Source organism: Hesperophylax consimilis, chromosome 17 (genome assembly GCF_061612785.1).
Source record: "Hesperophylax consimilis isolate HC1 chromosome 17, BYU_Hcon_1.0, whole genome shotgun sequence".
Taxonomy (NCBI): domain Eukaryota; kingdom Metazoa; phylum Arthropoda; class Insecta; order Trichoptera; family Limnephilidae; genus Hesperophylax; species Hesperophylax consimilis.
This window is the reverse complement of record NC_142852.1, coordinates 9340719-9361358: the sequence shown is the minus strand read 5'-3', so window position 1 is coordinate 9361358 and position 20640 is coordinate 9340719. Positions and strand designations below refer to the sequence as shown.

Genomic DNA, 20640 nt, shown 5'->3' with positions numbered 1-20640 from the left:
TATTAGATAGTATATTGATTTGCCGAGTTTGAATTGTACTTCGATGCAGTTTACTAAGTGTATTGGATGTTCTATTATGTTAACAATACTAAATTTACTGCTTGCAAATATTATTATTCCCGAATTTTTATTGATGTCTACTTTGGTAGAAATATAGTTGTACTCCGGTAAGTGATAAGACGGTGAGTCAGCGTTCGTAAATGTTTCGGATAACACTATAAAGTCCGGTTTTTTAATTAAACTATTTATTTTTAGAATTAATTCATCTAAATTTTTTTGAACGCTACGGATGTTTATGTGCATAATAATTATATCATTGATGTTTTTAGAAATAATTTTGTTACACGAATCGGTACATATACATTCGTATTCTTGAATTTTAATATTTAACTCTAATTCGTTACTTAAGAAATCATCCATTTAATGCATTTTCGGTTGTATTTTACAAAATTATTTATAAGATTTTTATTCAATGTCGTAGTTAATTCTTTCTTTGGCTAATTTAAGCATGTAAGATCGGAACTTACATGTTTCGCTGTTTGTTCGGTGGTCTACTTCATTCATTTTACTGTTCAAGGAGTTTATTTCTTTCTTCTTGTTAGCTGAGTTGCAGTTAGCGCATTTGGGTGGCAGTTCCAGGGATTTACACTCGGAGATGGGATGATCTTCTGAACAGTGCTTGCATGTTGGTTTATTCATTCTATTGTAGCATTTTTGTGCTGTGTGTCCAAATCTTTGACAGTGGAAACATTGGGTAAGAGGACTGCAGTCTTCTACATAGATTCTCATGAATCCTAGATGAATTTTTTTTTATTAATAAGATGTAGTCTCATTTCGGGATTTGTTTGTAGTATTAAGTTTTTGCTGTTAGTTTTTTTGTTTGTAATGATGGCCTTAACTTGTAATATTTCTTTGTCTTGGTATTTTTCACATATCATTTTGATGTCGTTGTTTTGTTCAATGATGTCTTCTAAGAATTCTTTTTCGGTATAGTCTTTGTCAAGACCTTTGAATATTACGCATGGATCCGTTTTCAGAAGTACCTCCGCTATTATGGTTTTGTCGACTTCATTTATCTTATCTTTTAATTTTTTTGCGTCTTCTTTTTCTGGGCATGTTATTATAAGGTTTTTTTTTGTTTTTTTAATTTCGCATACTCGAATTCCCAACTGCGATATTTTAATCTCTTGTATTTTCTCTTTTATTTTTTCAGTGTCTTCTTCTTTTAAGCTTTTAATTATTATGGGAAATCGTTTTTCTTGCGTTTGTGATATTAAGTTTTTTACTGCAGAAGAGTATGAAAATGGGTATTTTTGTGCTTGGTTTTTTTCTTGAATATCAAGTTCCAACCGGGATTTCTTGTATCCATTTCCTACCTATCCCTATCCATCACCTTGCTGGAAAAGTATTTTAAATTTAGAACGGTGACAAAACATAGTGCAAATTCGAGTTGATTTGTTTTAAAAACAGAAGAAGGTTTGAGACTACCTTGGAAGTAGAAATGTGCAAAATGGGTACCCAAAACCATTTGAAATGCAAAATGGAAATGGGTTAAAACTTTTCCATTTGAAAATGCAAAATGGTTTTTAGAAAAGCATTTCAAATGCAAAATGCAAAATACCTATTTTCAAAATGCATTGAAAATGCAAAATGGTTTCTCAGGTCAAACAATTAAAATAATTATAGAATTTTTAAACAATTTTGTCATTTAATAATGGACATCAATGTAGAACAAACATATTACATGATGGTAAATCCAAAAACACCACGACTACAGATTATGAAACCACAAAAAAATTGCGCGGGACTAATGTTGCCAACGTAAAAACGTAGAAACTGCTATCTAACATTTAATATTACAGCGTCATGGCCCAATGTTCAGTAGTTTTTGTAATGGTATCACTTAATTGCTAGGGCTCCTAATCAGGGAGCAACTTGAAAAATGTAAATTATCTCTCGTAGCGAGGTTGAGGACCGACTGATATTTGGGGCTTATGAAAAAAAGATGAGTGGAGATAGTAAGAAGAATGTTGCAAAAAAGCATTTAAAATGGAAAATGCATTGAGAAAAGCATTTTAAATTCCAAATTCAAAATGGTTTTTAGAAAAGCATTTAAAATGCAAAATGGAAAATACCCATTTTGCATTGTGCATTTCCATTTGAAATGGATTTATTTGAAATAAAGCACATCTCTGCTTGGAAGCAAGCTGTTGGTGTTTTTCGTGTAGGTACATCTCCTTGAAAAGTCTTGGAAGTGTCAGCATAATATCGTTTAAGTACTCACTCGTATTTTGTGGCGATAATTACCTAGATGTATCGCGGTGGAACTCACTAGATTGTGTTGTGTGCTATTTCGAAGAGATAAAGTGGTAAATGATTGTTCTTTCTGTTTTCCTTCATCCCATACCCTGTTCATTCCTACACATACTATCACTCAGTTCCAATAAAAACCATTTCATTTCAGTTCGTTTAAATTATGTACAGTCCACATTCACTTGCATCTGAAGCTGTAATTCGTAAGCCGTTTCGGATGACACAATAACTGTCTCCCAAAATGCCAATGTCCATGCGAATAACAGAGGTCATCAAACTATATAAAAATTTGATGTGTTTCAGATTCATATATGTGGAGTCAGCTTTTTTCTTCCGCTGGTGGCAGGAACAGAGTGACCAAATGCAAGCTGATGTCCATCTCCTGGTGGAAGAAGGACGACTGGAATTCACCGGAGGAGCCTGGTCTATGAATGACGAGGCATGCACGCACTACCAGAGCATCGTGGACCAGTTCACTTGGGGACTGAGGTAAGTCATCCTCGTACATCAATGCGCATTTGCATATTGCTAACGCCGTTATTAACGATGCAACGACGATCTGAGCTATAAATCGTTAACATATATAAAATACCTACATCTCTGCTATCAAAATATTTCTACAACATTGAATAGAAATTCAGGTTTTAATTTTTAATTTACCTTAAATTTTCAACATTCCATCGACTCTCCAATACATCCAAGAATATTGGACGCTCAAAACTCTAATTCTAACTTTACGCCTGTATTACCCAAATGTGGAGTACTACAGGGATCACATTTAGGACCTTCATTGTTGTTGATATTATTGATGTTAATTGAAAACCTTCAACAACCATCCAGCATGCTTGCTTTTTGCTGACGAATTGAAACTGTTATTTTTAAATTTTATTAATACCCAACCGCTCCAAATTGTCTGCTGTCGATGGGACTATGTTATCTCCAGTTAGAGAATGTTATATGGCTGAAGAGAATGGGTACAAAAAGGGGATGGGAAAGAGAAAAGTCGAGAATTAGGTTCAAGCCACTACTGGTGTTCTTTTACCAGGGCAAAACTGAGAGTATCTACCACTCTTGAAGATCTGCAACAGTAAATACTGTATTGTAAATGACCAGTCTCTAAAAATTTTCACCCAAAATAATCGGACAGCAACTATTAATATAATTGAGACATACAAATAATTCCTGATAATTCGAATATTCAAACGAATCCGTTTTATTGCCTTTTATTGCTATTTTAATATGTTATCAATTCTTGTAGGTACTTAATCCGAAAGTGTATTATTTAATAATAATTCATGATAAACGATAGCTTAATTCATGTAATGCATAATTTAAACGAAGACGATAAGTGCCAATATGATTAAAGAAAATAATGTTTATTCAAAAAGAGAGAAATTATTGAAAATTGCTCAATCCTAAGATAAAAAACAATCATTTATTATTTATTTCCATTCGGTATTTGTTGTTGAAATGAGTTAATATGTTTAAATTATATGTTATAATTCAGGTTTAACGAATCAATAACATCCAAAACTTAAATCGAATTGCAGATTACATAAGATTAGTTTTAAATTATAAATACTTGAATGATGTTGGTATTTATTTATTATTAGTAAATCCGATTGTTACAATAGCGCCGCGAAATATGAATTATTAATTTTGGCCATTTTTAGAATTTCATTAATTGATTCCAGTACAAAAAATGGAGGTAAGCTGGAAACAATTTTTTATTTCTATTTCTAACGTCAAAAAAAGTGACGTATTTCCACATGATAGAAAAAAATATAAAAAAACTTTTATTAAATATGAACACCCGGTCATATATGACCCTAAAACGCTGAAGTGGTTTTAATAAATTTTTCTTAGAGATTTCTGTTATGTGGTTAACAAAAAAGGTTGGGTTGAAAAATTTTAAACCGTATACAGGTAAAATCGGATTTGATAAATGACGATTTTCGTTCATTCACGAATCTTTGGTTATACATTAATCTTGTTAGTATACATAAAGATCTGTAGTCTACCCAAAGAATTTATAGAACAACCCTCTAGGGGGAGGGGGATAGTTTTTGATAAATACATATTTACAAAGTAAGTCGAGTGAGGTATCATTTACTATGTTTTCATTCGTGCTGCATCGAATGAGAGCACTCCCAAGTCGACAGTATCAATATTTGGTGAAATATGGGTTTTATTAAATAAACAAAGAGTTGAATAAGGCTTTAACTGATCTGATTCCAACAAAAATGACCATTGAACGCAAAACCATTTCTTAAGGCGAAGTTTAATGCCAAATCACTATTTTGATTAATCTTTATAACGAATTGGTGTGCATTATGAATACCAAAAAATATGCTTTAGATAAATTGAAGAATTTCCTATCGTTTCGCTTTAGTAGAATACAAATAAAATAATAAATAACTCAATAAAAAATATAAATGCAAACTACTAAAAAAAATATTTTTAAATAGAAATGTATGAACGCATAAAGGAAACAACTTTTGAAAAATACAGTATTATAGCTAAGATTATCTGTGACAGTTTCACTTGATTAACTTTTTTGCTTTCTTATAAAATTATTTACAAAATAAATAAAAAAAACAGTTTTGTGCTTGAAATCGAACGTTTCTAGTCTCTGTTTGTCAAGCGATTTTAATGCCTATTACCTACAATATAAGGTATACTAAGAATATACACATTTTTGGCTTGTTGTTTTCTTAAAATAACTTCCAGAGCCATCTGTGTTAGATTATTGTATCACGAAGTTCTAGCATCAATTTTATAAAGTTTCCATTTGTATCTAAAAGTTGCGTTTTTACGTGTAGTACTTTATCTGGTTATGGTTTTAACTTCGCCTCACCACGTTCTGAGTTGTCAAAGCTTGCAAAAACGATTTCTCAAAATATATTTAATATTTTCTCATTTTGATGTTCAATCTAATGCCATTTTAATTTAACAAATTTAATTATAACGTGTCCTTATCTTGAAATAGCATTCGGGAAATGTAGTTAGCACCTTATGCAAGGAATTATTATACCTTAGTTGGTTGCATATGGTTTTTTCTGCACTTTTAGGTGTGTAAAATGGTCAGTATACGTCTTATTTAAACATTTTCCTTTAAAATAGTGTACATGAGATTTAAGATGTACTACTCTAAGGACGCGTTTTTTCAGAGAATTTTAACAATTTGAAGGGTAAATTATAGGTGGAGTTCACATCTCCCAAAAATAACAATAATATTTACAGTTCCCCACATTCACGTGCGACTGGTAACATTACAACCTCGCGAGAGATGCCTCACGCGGAAATCATTTCATTCTCTCTCCAGTGGTTTCAGCCGCCGGTTTAGCCCTAAATCTCCTACAACGTACGCGATCTGTTGTGTTCATAAAATTTTTGTAACGTGAGTTTGTTAAAATAAAAACTAAATTGAAAATATTCGAATTCTGATTTTACACACCGAGAGTAACCACGCAAGCTTGGGTTCTGCGGATTGGAGAACCACAGATTCATCCAGCCAACAACCCATTTAAATTGGCGATAATCCATCCTCCAAAAATTCTTCAAATTTCAAAGTTAATTTTCAAGTCAAGTAACTGGCCTATAATTATGTAATAACAGAACATGAATAGAACCTTCAAAAAACTTGAAAATCAACTTCGAAATTTGAAGAATTGTTTAAATTCTCTGAAACAACCCATCCCAAGTTTCGGACGCCGTGAATAATTTAACTAACGAACTCTAATACCACAAAATCGATTAGAAAAGTGATGTTCATTCACTAGTTTATCGTTTGTACTACGAGTATCCGGGTACCATGTATTATTAAGCCCCCGCATCCCCAATTTCTACCGATGTTTAACAAGTTTCTCGTTAACTGTTTAAGTTTTTAAGTTCCAAAATTAATATATATTATTTTTGAAGATAATATCTATACATTTGTTAAGCTGAAAGTTAATTATATGAAATACCCTCGATAGAAAAAAATCGCAAAGTAAGTTCCGAAAATTATTAAAAACACGTTTTGTGCTGTTATTTAATATGTTATAGGCATGAAAAAATTCACAGTGTATCTTTAAATGCAACTGAAGCATTTGTCGAGAGATTTTTGCTCTATTTCAAACTTTCATTTCACTTTAAAATTTTCATCATTTTCGCTAAGTTATTATAATTTTTTTAATATTAGCGCGCTCTCTCTAACATTCGTATTTACATATCTACCTGTTAAACCATCTTTGAACGATGACTACGGGGCCTAAAATAACCAAATTTCCAAATCTCTTAATCTAAGATAAGATATATAAACAAGTTTATGTAATCCGTTTAATAATAACGTGACAATATAAATATCATATTTAGATCAATTTTTTATTGGCTTCATCAATCAATTGGATGCCCATCTTTTTTAAATGTCATAATAATCATAATAAATACGTTTAAGGCGATGCACTACGTCGTGTAATATTTTGAATCGAGCCGCTATCAATAACACACCTTACGTAGATGGCGATAAGGCTTAAATTCCCGCTTCACACCATCCGCCTGTTTTGATTTGTGCAAGAAAAAAACATGGCCAAAAAGGGCATTTTATTTTATTTTGTGGTTGTTCAGGCACAAATATTTAAATGTTTTTCGATCATTTTATAAATGACTTAATTTGCCACATTATACAATAAAACCATAACCGAAAATGGGTTCGTAAGTAGGAGATTTTGAACTTTAAAGCAGTTTTCATAGGCCTTATACATTATTTTTTTATGGGCTTATAAAAAGACTCTAAAAAATGCTCGATTATTTCAAAGGCCAGGATGTATTCTACTCGCAGTATTTAATTAAATCATCTGAAACACTTCTAGGTGACCAAATTTTTAAACCAAAACACATGATTTTAAATTATTACGTAGTGCATCGCCTTAATATAAATCTTCATTATCGTATGGATTTACCAAAGATAAGCATACTTTAAAAAGTGGACCATAAACCGCACCAAACAGTCACACGTTGAGAATAGAGAGGCTTTTCAACAATAACTCCTGGGTTTTCCGAGCCCCAGATGCGACAATTTTGATTGTTGACGAAGCCACCGAGGTGGAAATGGGCCTCATCACTCAAGATGATTTGCATTTGATTCACTCAAGTGAATTTTAATATTTTCAATGCGTTGTTGAAGCGTGTATCGTTCCATTTTTATTAATGGCGTAGTTTTTACTTGTCAAATGTCAAAAAATGACAGCTTCAAAAGTAACATCTACCGAAATAGCGGGCTATTCAAAATAACACATCTTATTGGAAAATCCTGTATATAATAATATCTAGGCGATAAATTTTTCGATATTTTAAATTCCTACTTTGAATTTTTACACTATGGAACATTTTATCCCAGTTAATGAAATACTATTTATTGCAGGAAATTGAATGATACCTTCGGCTCGTGCGGCAGGCCGCGAGCTGGTTGGCAGATCGACCCGTTCGGGCACTCGCGCGAAATGGCCAACCTTTACAAGGCCATGGGCTACGATGGCATGTTACTCAACAGAATTGACTTCCAGGACAAGCAGGTCCGCATGAATAACAAGCAGATGGAGATGATATGGAGAGGCAGCGATGATCTGGGTATTTTTGACATATTTTATGTTCTTGAAATATTTAATGTTCGGGACTAATTTGAAATTTTGACATAATATTTGAACTTTTAGACATATTTTTGATATTTGATGTTTTTGCACATTTAATGTTTTTGGCATTTTTGGTGTTCTTGAAATATTTAAAGTTTTTACATACGTTATGTTCTTGACATATTTGATGTTGTTGACGTATTTAAGGTTTTAGATATACTCAATTTTTTTTCATTTTGAATTTTTTGATACGATATTTTCGACATATTTCATGTTTTTTTATACTTATTTTATATTTGTGACAGATTAGATGTTTGACATTTTTGATGTTTTCGACACAATAAATGTTAGAAATATATCATGTTTTTTTTTTGCTTATTATATGGTTGACATATTTGACTTCTGTAATGTTCTTAGCACACTAAGGACGGGTTGTTTCGGAGAATTTGAACAATTTTTCAAATTTCAAAGTTAATTTTCCAGTTCTGTGGAAGATTTTTTCAAGTTCTGTTATTATTTCAGTTCTGTCATGCAATTAGCCTATGATGATATAATAACAGAACTTGAATAAGACATTCACAGAACCCAGAAATGAACGTTGAAATTTGATGAATTGTTCAAATTCTCCGAAACAACCCGTCCTAAATGTTTGATATTTTAAATTTTTTAAACACATTAAATGTTTGACATTTTTGGCTCATTAAATTTATGACATATTTGATGTTTTTCACACATTAGATGTTTGACATATTTGATGTTTTTGACTCTCCCTAGAATATCTGAACAGAATCTAATTGAGGAAAAAAAACCAATTCTCTATTTACATCAAATTTCTGGATAAACTTATACTTATAGATTTTTAAACAATTAATTTCCATTGTTTTTCTTTAAAAAATGTTACATAATTACAATGAAGTCCCGGTAAGCTGTAGAAAGCAGTTAGGTTTGTCAATGGGTTAATTAAAACATTTAATTATTAAATTTGGGATCAGTAAATAACAAATATTAGGTTATGATTCAACAAAGACAAACGATATTTACAAAAAATGCAATTAGAAAATAATAGTTAAAAGATTAGTACGATAATTACATTGGCTTACCATTTTTCTTCGTTAAAATATACATTGTCATATAACTCAACCTTAAATGGTGACAATATTTTTGCCACCTGAGAATATTTTTGCCATTCTCCCCAGGAGCGAGTTCGGACCTGTTCAACGGGGTCCTGTTTAACCACTACTCACCACCCTCTGGCTTCTGTTTTGATATCCTCTGCAATGACGAACCCTTTATCGACGATGTCGACAGTCCTGACAATAACGTACAATCCAAGGTACATTATATATTTGACATATATGCTATATTTGAGATTAATGACGTTGTTGACATAAATATGACATGTTATACATATTTGACCCATTTGACATAATAGATTAATCATTTGCTTGCCCCCGTAAATGCACAATATTAATATGAAAACTTTTTATTGTAAGACAAGAGATTCTGGGTTCAATTCCAAGTTTTGACAGTTATTGGTGATGATCTGGCTTGTAAATCACACAGACCATCAGAGAATAATTAATTCCCTATGAAAAAATGGGTTGATTACAATATTCACTCTGCAGGAAACGTGAGAAATTATCATCCAGCCACCAAATACAAAAAACAGAGAACTCACCGAATATATCACTCGCATTGAGATTGCATCGATTCCTTAATTTCCAAATTCAGCAGCGGACGGCAATCGGCACAATAACACTTGCATTCGCACCATGAAATTATGATCTGTCACGACCAGCTCTCAAGAGAGTAGAATTTAGAATCAATTGAATTAACACATTGTAATTCTAAATTACTGTCATTATTCTTAATTATTTTTTTTTTGGTAAACTAATGTTTAAGACAAGATTTTTTATGCATAGCACAAAGGGTAACAATTATTTTACAAGCAATAATTTTTAGCTTGAAACACTCATCCACATTGAAAAATCTCCTGATAAAAGATACATGACGCCAACAGGACATCAACCCGTGTCCTTTCGATTTCAGGTCGACAGCTCTGACCACTGAGCTATGGCGGCTTATCTCTTATCCGCGAAATAATTCAATACATACTAGTGTTTCATTCAACAATTACTGCTTGGTGCATTTTTTCACGCGAAACAACCAACTTTATTTTATATGAGAACGGCATTGTAAGTGCTAACTCTCTCACTAGATGGCGTCGAGACAAATTGTCTACATTTTTGGTGAAGATACTAGAACTTGTCAAATATTAATTACTATTTTTTTGGTAAACTAATGTTTAAGACAAGATTTTTTATGCATAGCACAAAGGGTAACAATTATTTTACAAGCAATAATTATTAGCCTGAAACACTCATCCACATTGAAAAATAAAGTTGGTTGTTTCAGGTGAAAAAAATGTAATAAGCAGTAATTGTTGAATGAAACACTAGTATAGAGGGTGTATCGGCACGTACCCGACAAACTTTAACCAGCTATTCCTTGGCACATTTGGAGTAAAAAATGTTATGGGCACTTTGCTGTCTGGTAACATTTTTTTTTAATAAAAAATTTACTATTCATATTTTCACCACATGTCACCAATGTTTTATCCTTTGTCAAAGTTTGACTTTTGCAATATTTTGTTCGAGCTTCGTTGAATAATGTACGTACGTACCTACGTTGGCGCGCTTTCACAATCACAACGAAATGGCACGCCACCATTCGTCTCATTTTTAACTATTATTATTTAGTGTGTACGAATGAGCGAGGACTCTTTTTGATACACTTGCTAATAGCAGCTGTTGAACACGAGAAACAATGCGACATTGACGGAGTGTGGATTTTTTTATTTATTTTTGTTTTTAATGGAAAAAAAATGTTACCGGACTGCAAAGCGCCCATAACATTTTTTACTCCAAATGTGCTAAGGAATAGCTGGTTAAAGTTTGTCGAGTACTTGCCGATACACCCTGTATATTGAATTATTTCGCGGATAAGAGATAAGCCGCCATAGCTCAGTGGTCAGAGCTGTCCACCGGAAATCGAAAGGACACGGGTTCAAGTCCCGTTGGCGTCATGTATCTTTTATCAGGAGATTTTTCAATGTGGATAAGTGTTTCAGACTAATAATTATTGCTTGTAAAATAATTGTCACTATTCTTGTGACAAAAATATTTAAAAACAGAAGATGACAATCAGGACTAGTGGTGCCCTCTCTTGTCAAACAATATAATTCGGATGAATCCAGCTACTTAATACATAGATGACTATAATTCATTATCACTTTACCTGCAGAGCAAAATCTATGCGAGAATTCCCAGAGAGGTCTATCCTGTCCACTATTTTTAATTTTAATTTTAAAATTTTATTTCAAACTAATTTTAAGTCAACTGCTTCTTCAGTTATCTTTTTATTTTTCTGTCTTGTTCTGTTTCATGTTTCTTTTAGATTTATTAGTATTTAATTCTTCTTCAATGATATATGAATATATGGTTTTGATCGCATGAAAACACAATTCTTTCAAGAAAGGCGTACGAATACAATATTGGATTAAATCACCGATACTATATTGTATTTGTGTGCCTTTCTCGCAAGAATTTCGTTTTTACACGAACTTAACTATTTATTCATATTTATATTGCGAATGAATGGGCGCAAACAAATAATTAATTGGTCTTAATATTTTAAAACATAACTTACGAAAAGTTTGCTTTGATGAAATGATTAAATTAACGCAATCTATGAAAGAGTAGAGTATAACGTGCGTTACGTTTACCCTTAAGTCATTTGATTCGAATGTACTGCTTATGCTATCTAAGGGGTGAGTTTTATTGGTGTAATTTTCTTTATAAATCTTTAAATAGTATAAAATAAAGTTACTATCCGTTTCTGTCTTTTTGTGGGCTTAGTTCTTCTAAACTACGCAACTGATTTTGATGAAATTTTCACTATCATTTAGAAAATTTCTTCTGGGAAGTCGTATGGTTAATAATTTTTGACATTGTTTGAATTTAATAGTTAGGAAAACTAATACACAATGAAGCGTAATTGAAAATATATTATATTTAAACGAAAATATAAATAAATCTTTATTATTTGTGAAGGTAGAGGACTTTGTGCGATTTATCGAAAAGCAACAGAACGCCTACGCCACCAACAATGTGATAGTTACCATGGGGAATGACTTCAACTACCAGGATGCGCACGTGTGGTACAAAAACCTGGACAAACTGATCAAGTAAGTTCTCATTTATCCATTTATTCTATTATCACTATCCCAGGGTATCTAGCACGTTCTATCGACAAAACCTACATTGACTGAATCCTTTAACCATGGTCAGTTAGCGATATTTGCGAGCACTGTCAACAATTTTAAGAAATTTTCGACGGCCGATAGACAAATTTTAACGCAACCTCCAAAGTAACAGATAAGCTTCGGTTAGCTGTCAATCTACAAATATTTTTTTTTAATAATGCAAAATTACTGGCGTTGAACGGAGTTGAACTAACGAAGCTCTTAAAATTGAAAGAAGACGCACACGTGTTCAAATGGCCAAATACCATATTAACTAATAACTGCATATGCACAAATATTAAAGTTATCAATATTGCTAGCAAATAGATAATTAGATCGCTTAATTATTTAAAGTGATTTATTTTTGGGGTATTATGCCGTGTTGCGCTATCTGCTTCTTTAGCCAACGTTTCGGACAGCATTACAGTGTTCATCATCAGGGCAGATGTGTAAAGATTGTGGTGAAGTGAGTGCTTACGCATGTATCACGGAATCATATCTATGTATCAGTTCTTCTTGTCATATGATAACAGATTCTTCAACTTTCCATTTCCATTGTTAAAATGTTCTCAAACTTTGTTGTGAAGAACAATTACATGTTGAAGGTAGACCAAACCGTTATTACCCTGTACGTTTTTCAAAAACAAGTTGAGAAACTTGGAAAATTCGCGGCTTCCAATATGCAATGTTTTGCTTCAATATATTAATTATGAAAATGAACGTAGACTCTATTAATACACCTCAATCAATAATTTTACGAAATATAATCAGTGAGAAATAGTTAGGATGCAGGCAAATTCTCAAGTTATTGTTTTACAAAATTATTTTCTAATTACTGTCTGTATCTGTGTTTTCTCCTTAAATAAATAAATAAATAAAAATGAAATATAAAATTACAAATATCAAATAAGTAATTCCTCAGTCTATTATTAGTATTACGTAAACTGTGTTATTTGTGTTAGGTGTTATGTGTCATTTACGGAACTCCTAAATGTTGATGACTTGATGTAAATAAGGGTCATTTGAATCTCACGGACTCCAAATTATTTTCTCATTGACATGGACCCCCAGGAAGCCCATATCGGCCCTTGGGGGTCCATGTAGACCATTTTGGGAACCCCTGTCTTATTTCTAAAAGATTTAACGTATATAAATTATTATGTACATGGTTGAATTTCATCGTTTTGTTTACTGTTAAGATAATATTTTTGCAGTAAACAAAACAACAGTTTTTAAAATAATTAATTTTTTCAGAATTTCAGGCATTTCATCGTGTATTTAAGTCCTTTAAGCAATTATGTGACTCTGTTTTTCTCATATTCGACTGTCTTATTCTGTTTACGTTTTAAACTAACTAACTAACTAACCATCACGCCGTTTCTCCGCAGGGGTAGGCAGAGAGGACGGACCGCCAAAGAACTCGGTCTTGGCACACACTTCTTGCCTCATTCACATTCATACATCGTCTCATACACACTCTTCTATTATTCTGACTCTTGACATGGTTCGATTCAAGTATCTGATTCACTTGGTCGTGCCATGTCTTCCTCGGGCGTCCCCGACTTCTGCTACCATTCGCATTTGCATCGTATATTCTCCTTACACTCCTTTCTTCGCTCATTCGCTCTACATGCCCAAACCATCTAAGCGTCCCTTTCTTGATCTTACTCATTACGCTTACATCAGAGTTACCACACATACGCCCCAGGGATCTCATTTCAACAGCATTCAGTCTACTTTAATCCTTTCTCTGCCAGTTCCATGCCTCACTTCCATACATCAGGGTAGGTACCAGCACCCCATTGTGGCCTGCTAGCTTCGCTTCATTGGACAATGTTTAGTTAGCGCCAACTGCGTTCAGTCCTCCATGAATGGAGTTCCCTGCATTTCCCCTTGTTTCAATATCTCTGTCAGCCTTCCCATCTCTCTAGAACATACTTCCTAAATACACAAACTCATCCACCTGCGACAAGTATTCCTCATTCACAGCTATATCGCACACCATTACTTTAGACTTACTTACATTCATTATTAACTCATTCTTCATGCATACTTCGTTCATCCTAGACACGAGAGACTGTAGATCTTCCATACTGTTAGCAATCAGCACCGCATCATCAGCATACAAGAGGCAACATACTTTCAACGTTTCTGGTTTTATAATTATTAATATTTTTACTACAAATTATTTTTTCATCCTTAAAGTATTTATAAAAGTTTTCTTATATTGGAATCCAATTCAGCTCGTCTCTCAGATGATTAATTTTTATTGGAATCAAATTCAGCTCGTCTCTCAGACGATTAATTTTTATTGGAATCAAATTCAGCTCGTCTCTCATACGATTCATTTTTATTGGAATCAAATTCAGCTCGTCTCTCATACGATTAATTTTTATTGGAATCAAATTCAGCTCGTCTCTCAGACGATTAATTTTTATTTGAATCAAATTCAGCTCGTCTCTCATACGATTAACTTTTATTGGAATCCAATTCAGCTCGTCTCTCACACGATTATTTTTTGCACATTTGGCATTCCTTAGTATACATCTCACTGTTCAAGTTTCCGTCTTTGGCCAAATACAATATCTAGGAGCAGTATTCTAAATGTGGAGCAACTATAGTTAATTGGTTTAATTAAGCGGTCGTCATAGAATCAAACTAAAAAGTGATTCCTTCAATAATCTAAACTACGAAATATAAACTTGCAATGATTATGAGGTAATAATTTACCATGGTAAAATGGATGAAAAAACTAGAGACATCGGAAGACATTTTTTTAAATACAGGGTTTTCCAATAAGAGGTGTTATTTTGAATAGCCCGCTATTTCGGTAGATGTTACTTTTGAAGCTGTCATTTTTTGACATTTGACAAGTAGAAACTACGCCATTAATAAAAATGGAACGATACACGCTTCAACAACGCATTGAAATTATTAAAATTCACTTGAGAGAATCAAATGCAAATCATCTTGAGTGATGAGGCCCATTTCCACCTCGGTGGCTTCGTCAACAAGCAAAATTTTCGCATCTGGGGCTCGGAAAACCCAAGAATTATTGTTGAAAAGCCTCTTTATTCTGAACGTGTGGCTGTTTGGTGCGGTTAATGGTCCGGCGGAGTCATTGGACCTTACTTTTTAGAAAATGAGGCTGGAGCAACAGTTACGGTGAATAGATTGCGCTATTGAGAGATTGATTAATGATTTTTTATGGCCGGAATTAGATGGTATTGATCTGGACAACGTTTACTTTCAACAAAACGGTGCTACGTGCTACACAAGTAACAAAACCATTGATCTTTTACGATTGAATATCAAAATAATACCTCTTATTGGAAAACCCTGTATTAACTCAACCCAGTAGGCCACGAGGAAAATAATTTCCCTCGAGGCCTTTGTCATCTTTGAGAATGTCGTGTAGATTTTTTTAAAGGGAATCGAATATGTATTTCACTTGTTTCAAAATGGTTAAAATACAACAAACTTGTATTAAACTACAGCAAAACATTTTACTTACCTTTTTACAAAAACATAAAAAACAAACCAAAAGACAACCTTAAAATTAGAATCCATAATACAATTTGCAATCAAGAAATGTGCTTCCTGTGCAACGAACTCGCTAATGTCAAAAATATAAAATATTTAGGAGTATCAATAGATATTAATCTTAATTGGAAATCTCATATTAATCAAACCACTTCTAAACTAAGATATCTTACCTACATATTTTGGAGACTCAAGGAAATTTTAAACTCTGAAAAATTGAAAATGATTTACTACTTCTCCCTGGTGCAATCTGCAATCACTTATGGCATAATAGGATGGGGTGGTGCACCTGATACATTTATTAAGCCCCTAAAAATAATTCAAAAACACATAATTAAAGTCATATATAACAAAAATAAAACATTCTCGACCGACCTATTATACAAAGAATCTAAATTATTTAACATTCGTAAATTATATATATTACAAACTTTGAAATATTTATTTAAAAACAAAAATAATTTCAAAATAAATGAAAACAGAATGAGCAAAATAACAAATAATATATTTTACACCCCCCAAACAAATACTAAATTAATGCAGACACATAGCAGTTTCATTGGTCCTCGTACATTTAACCTTCTACCACTACAAACTCAAATGATAAATAAAACAATAGAATATGTTAAGGAGGTAAAATTATGGCTGAATGACGCAGATATTGAAACAATTTTTATATAAATTTATTGATCCTTTCTACAACTCACTTGCTGAAACTTTATAAACTATTGTACGTAATGTTTTCTCTTTACTTTTATAATAACTATAAATAAAAAAAAACTTTTTCTACTTATATATATTATACTTAGGTACTTGAAATATAGTAATGGTTTTATATTACCCACACTCAGGCAGTGCCTTAGTGGGTTTTCATTTTCTTGTGTATACAATTTGGTAATATATATTATGTTATTATTTACTGTCTATTATTATGTATAATATATGTAAAGAAATGAAAATAAATAAAGTAAAAAAAAAAAAAAAATAATAAGAAATGGGTTGGAAGCTGTGAGTCAGTGTGTCCAGGAGTGACGGACGTTTTGAATTCATCCCTCCCACTGTGGTGCATGGATATGGGTTGTGAGAGTCCGGGGAGGTAAAAAGATCTAAGTAGTACCTACTTCTCAATAGGTGGACGGACGCATCTGCTGCTACGACCTAGGCAATCTTCACCCCATGATCCCGGGAATATCTGTCAAGTCACCGAACGTAGTGAACCACTTGAGATGACCTATGGCAGAGGTGTTGGTTATCAGATGAATGGTTCCCGGGGCGGCGGCACCCTAATAACTCCCAAATTTAAGAGAATTAAGATGTTTTGATTGGAAAAATTCACATTTATAAGGACGGTATATGAATGTGGACGAAGCAAGGTGTGTGTGTGTGGCACTCAGTCCTCTCTGCCTACCCCTGTAGAGAAACGGCGTGATGGCTAGTTAGCAAATTAATTAACATAAAAAAGAATACACTAATAATGATTTGATTTTTGCAGATACGTAAACGCCAAGGAACCTAAGATGACCTTATTCTACTCAACACCTTCCTGCTACATCAAGGCGGTTCAGGATGCTAACATCACTCTACCCACCAAGGAAGATGATTTCTTCCCTTATGCCTCTGACGACCACTCTTACTGGACTGGCTACTTCACTTCAAGACCCACTCTCAAGTACTTTGAGAGAAGAGGAAATAACATTTTGCAGGTATGCCTCAAGGTCCCCTTCTTAGTCTTCTCTTACTTGGTCTTGTTAGTACAGTTAGGTATTGTTTATCCGACCCTTTTCATTTTGTAAGGCGGGTTTGGGTACCACCGCCTAAATAACCATTTATTGGATACACAGCACCTGTGCCATAGGTCACCCCAAATAGTTTGCTACGTTTGCTGATTTAGCAGGAGTGCCCGGGTTAATCGGATGAGGTGTGTTCAGGCTACGCCTGGCCAACAACCTATGGCGTTCCAGATCAGGAGAGGCTGGTTTGGGGAGATCCTTTGACCTCACCAACTGGTCTCGCGACCCATCGCCTTGTGCTGCAGTGCGAGGAATGTGTTTATTCGTCCGTCACTCCTGTCATACTGATCCCTACATTCCTACCCACCCCTCATACCCATTTCCTTCTAGCAAATTCCTCTCCTTCCTTTGGTTGTCAGATATATATTTCTCTCGTACCTAATAACATATTTATTTGTTTTCTAGGTGTGCAAACAGCTCAACGCATTGACCAACTCAGCCGAAAATGCCGGCCTGGAAGCCTTAAGATCCGCACTAGGTGAGAAAACGCACTACTCATTCGTAATATTTTACTTCAGTAGCATTTTTTTGATAATTGCTGAAGTTGTGTATCGATTTGTCATCTCTGTCTGGTGATTTACTTAGTTTTTCATCAGAAATAATCGTATTCGTATTTAACAGTGTTTCGTTACCACAGGTGTTATGCAACATCATGACGCAGTCACAGGAACAGAGAGGCAGCATGTCGCCAAGGACTATGCCAGGATACTGGACCAGGGCATCAAGGATTGCATGATCAGCACTAGAGAGGCCTTAAAGTAAAAAAATTAACTGTTTATATGCTGATTAACGTCTGTAAAATACATATAAAAGAAACCGTGGAGAGCGCACTCTTTTAAATTATTGTTTGCACAATTAAGATTAAAAAAGAGCTATGGTTCAAGTACATATTGTCACATTATGTTCATAATTTAGCGGTTTACCGGAGACGATCAAATGTTAATATGTTTATGCGATTGAATTGTTACTAACGAAACTCGAATCCACCCCTCAACATGTTCGCCTCAGTTGATTTGTGACCGTCTGCATAGTTAGTTGTACCTAAAGAGTTTGAATACGGTGATGAATCGTTGATTTTATAAAATTATCGATCTTCAATCATGCAATTAGTATCGTACTTCTTCCAGCAAGCTGATGTCTGTGGGCTCCACCGAGAAACAGCGCGACAGGCCTGAGATGTCCAAAGATGTGCCCAATCTATCCTTCACTATGTGCGAACTGAATATCACGCAGTGTTCGGTCTCTGAGGAGTCCAGAAACTTTGTGGTAAGAACCTCCGTCAATTGGTCCTATTTTGATCAATCATTGCCCTCCTTTGTCCTTCTATGTCCCCAATTATCCTCTTTTATCTTCCTAGGTCCTCATTCAATAACAATAAATTATTTAACTTTTGTTGTTTAACCCTTTAAAACTCGGTAGGACATTACTAGCCACAAACATTACATTTCGTCAGAAGCACTAATGGTCAGATCTGACCAGGGCGTACAAACGTATTAAAGATTTTTATTTTTTCTATAATGCGTAGACATGTGATTTGTTCGACGTTGGAAAGATAATTTTTTATCTTTCTCAGTTTGTCTCAAATATTTAAACATGATTGCATACATATTATTATAATATCCGAAAAATTTTTAAAGTGATAGTTTAAGAAAAATTGTACAAACGACATAAAAGTAAAGTGTATTATGCGTATTTTATTATTTAATACATTTAAAACATGGTTTCCGTTTTTTTCTTTCTATTTCTTTATTCTCTTATATACATATATTATTTAAATCCAACTTTATGTTTTTTAATGTTTTGTTGTATAAACATTAAAAAAACGTTTCTTATATCTGTATCACGCAGTAAATCACATAAAATCTAAAATCATGTAGGACCCCATCAGGGCGTTTAAAACTAATTAAAAATAACACCCTTTTCTATTTTTATACTCCTGTTGCTCTTCTGCTCCTCTTCTGCTGTATTACTTTATCTTCCTTTATCCTCCTTTTGTCTTTCATTGTCATTTTCATACTCTTGTTGCTCTCCTGTTTCTCTTCTGCTGTCTTCCTCTATCTTCCTTTAGCCTCCTTTTGTCTACAATTGTCCTTTTTATACTCCTGTTGCTCTCCTACTTCGCTTCTGCTGTCCTCCTTTGCCCACCTTTGTCCCCTTTTATTTTCCTTTATCCTTTTTTGTCTTCCATTGTCCTTTTATGCATTCTTATGTAATCGTCTACTTTTCCTTCTGTGTTTGCGTAATTCCTCTTTGCCTTTGTGTATACTTTCCCGTCTACTCTTGTTTGTCCTCCGACATCCACGTTTGTGTTAATCTGTCATTTGCATGCTGATGATAACAATATTGTATATTTTCCTTCTAGGTGACTCTGTACAATCCTCTTGGTCATACCATCGACCATCCCGTCAGAGTTCCAATAACAGGCGGAGATTATGTTGTCCTGGATAATGACGGTAAGCAGCTTATAGTTTCCATACAACCGTCAAAGGACAACATAATAAACACACGATATAAAAGAAATAAACTGAAAATCCATGAACCGATGAAGCAAAAAAGTTGTTCCTTGAATGACCAAACATCATGCAATTGAATCCACTAGCTGTAAAATAATAAAAGAGAATGACTCGCGACGTTTTAAATAGTTATATTTTAGTAAGCTTTTTTACACTTTTTCGTGGTTAAAATATAAATATTGCAACTTTTAAACATTAAAGTTTATTTTTAGTAAACAATATATTTAATTTATTTTAAGAATTTGAAAAGTTCATCAAATTTCAACGTTCATTTTCAAGTTCTGTGAAAGTTTTTTTCAACTTCTGTTTTTATTCCAGTTCTGTCAAGCAACTAGCCTATAATTATATAATTACAGAACGTAAATATAACACTCACAGAACCCGAAAATAAACATTGAAATGTGATGAATTCTTCAAATTCTCCGAAATAAACCATTCTAAGGACGGGTTGTTTCGGAGAATTTGAACAATTCATCAAATTTCAACGTTCATTTTCAGGTTCTGTGAATGTTCTATTGAAGTTCTGTTATTATATCATTGTAGGCTAGTTGCTTGACAAAACTGAA

At 33.5% G+C, this 20640-nt stretch overlaps 1 protein-coding gene across 1 annotated transcript in view; it reads left to right on the top strand.

Moving 5' to 3' along the window:
• Positions 1-20640, top strand: part of LOC149415940 (lysosomal alpha-mannosidase-like) — a 39558-nt gene that overhangs the window by 3041 nt on the left and 15877 nt on the right. Inside the window, exons 2-10 of the mRNA XM_089641768.1 lie at positions 2617-2802; positions 7718-7923; positions 9122-9258; positions 12038-12171; positions 17264-17474; positions 17967-18039; positions 18199-18319; positions 18689-18827; positions 19924-20014. Coding sequence (XP_089497894.1) covers positions 2617-2802; positions 7718-7923; positions 9122-9258; positions 12038-12171; positions 17264-17474; positions 17967-18039; positions 18199-18319; positions 18689-18827; positions 19924-20014 — 1298 coding nt within the window. The remainder of the gene's footprint in view (positions 1-2616; positions 2803-7717; positions 7924-9121; positions 9259-12037; positions 12172-17263; positions 17475-17966; positions 18040-18198; positions 18320-18688; positions 18828-19923; positions 20015-20640) is intronic.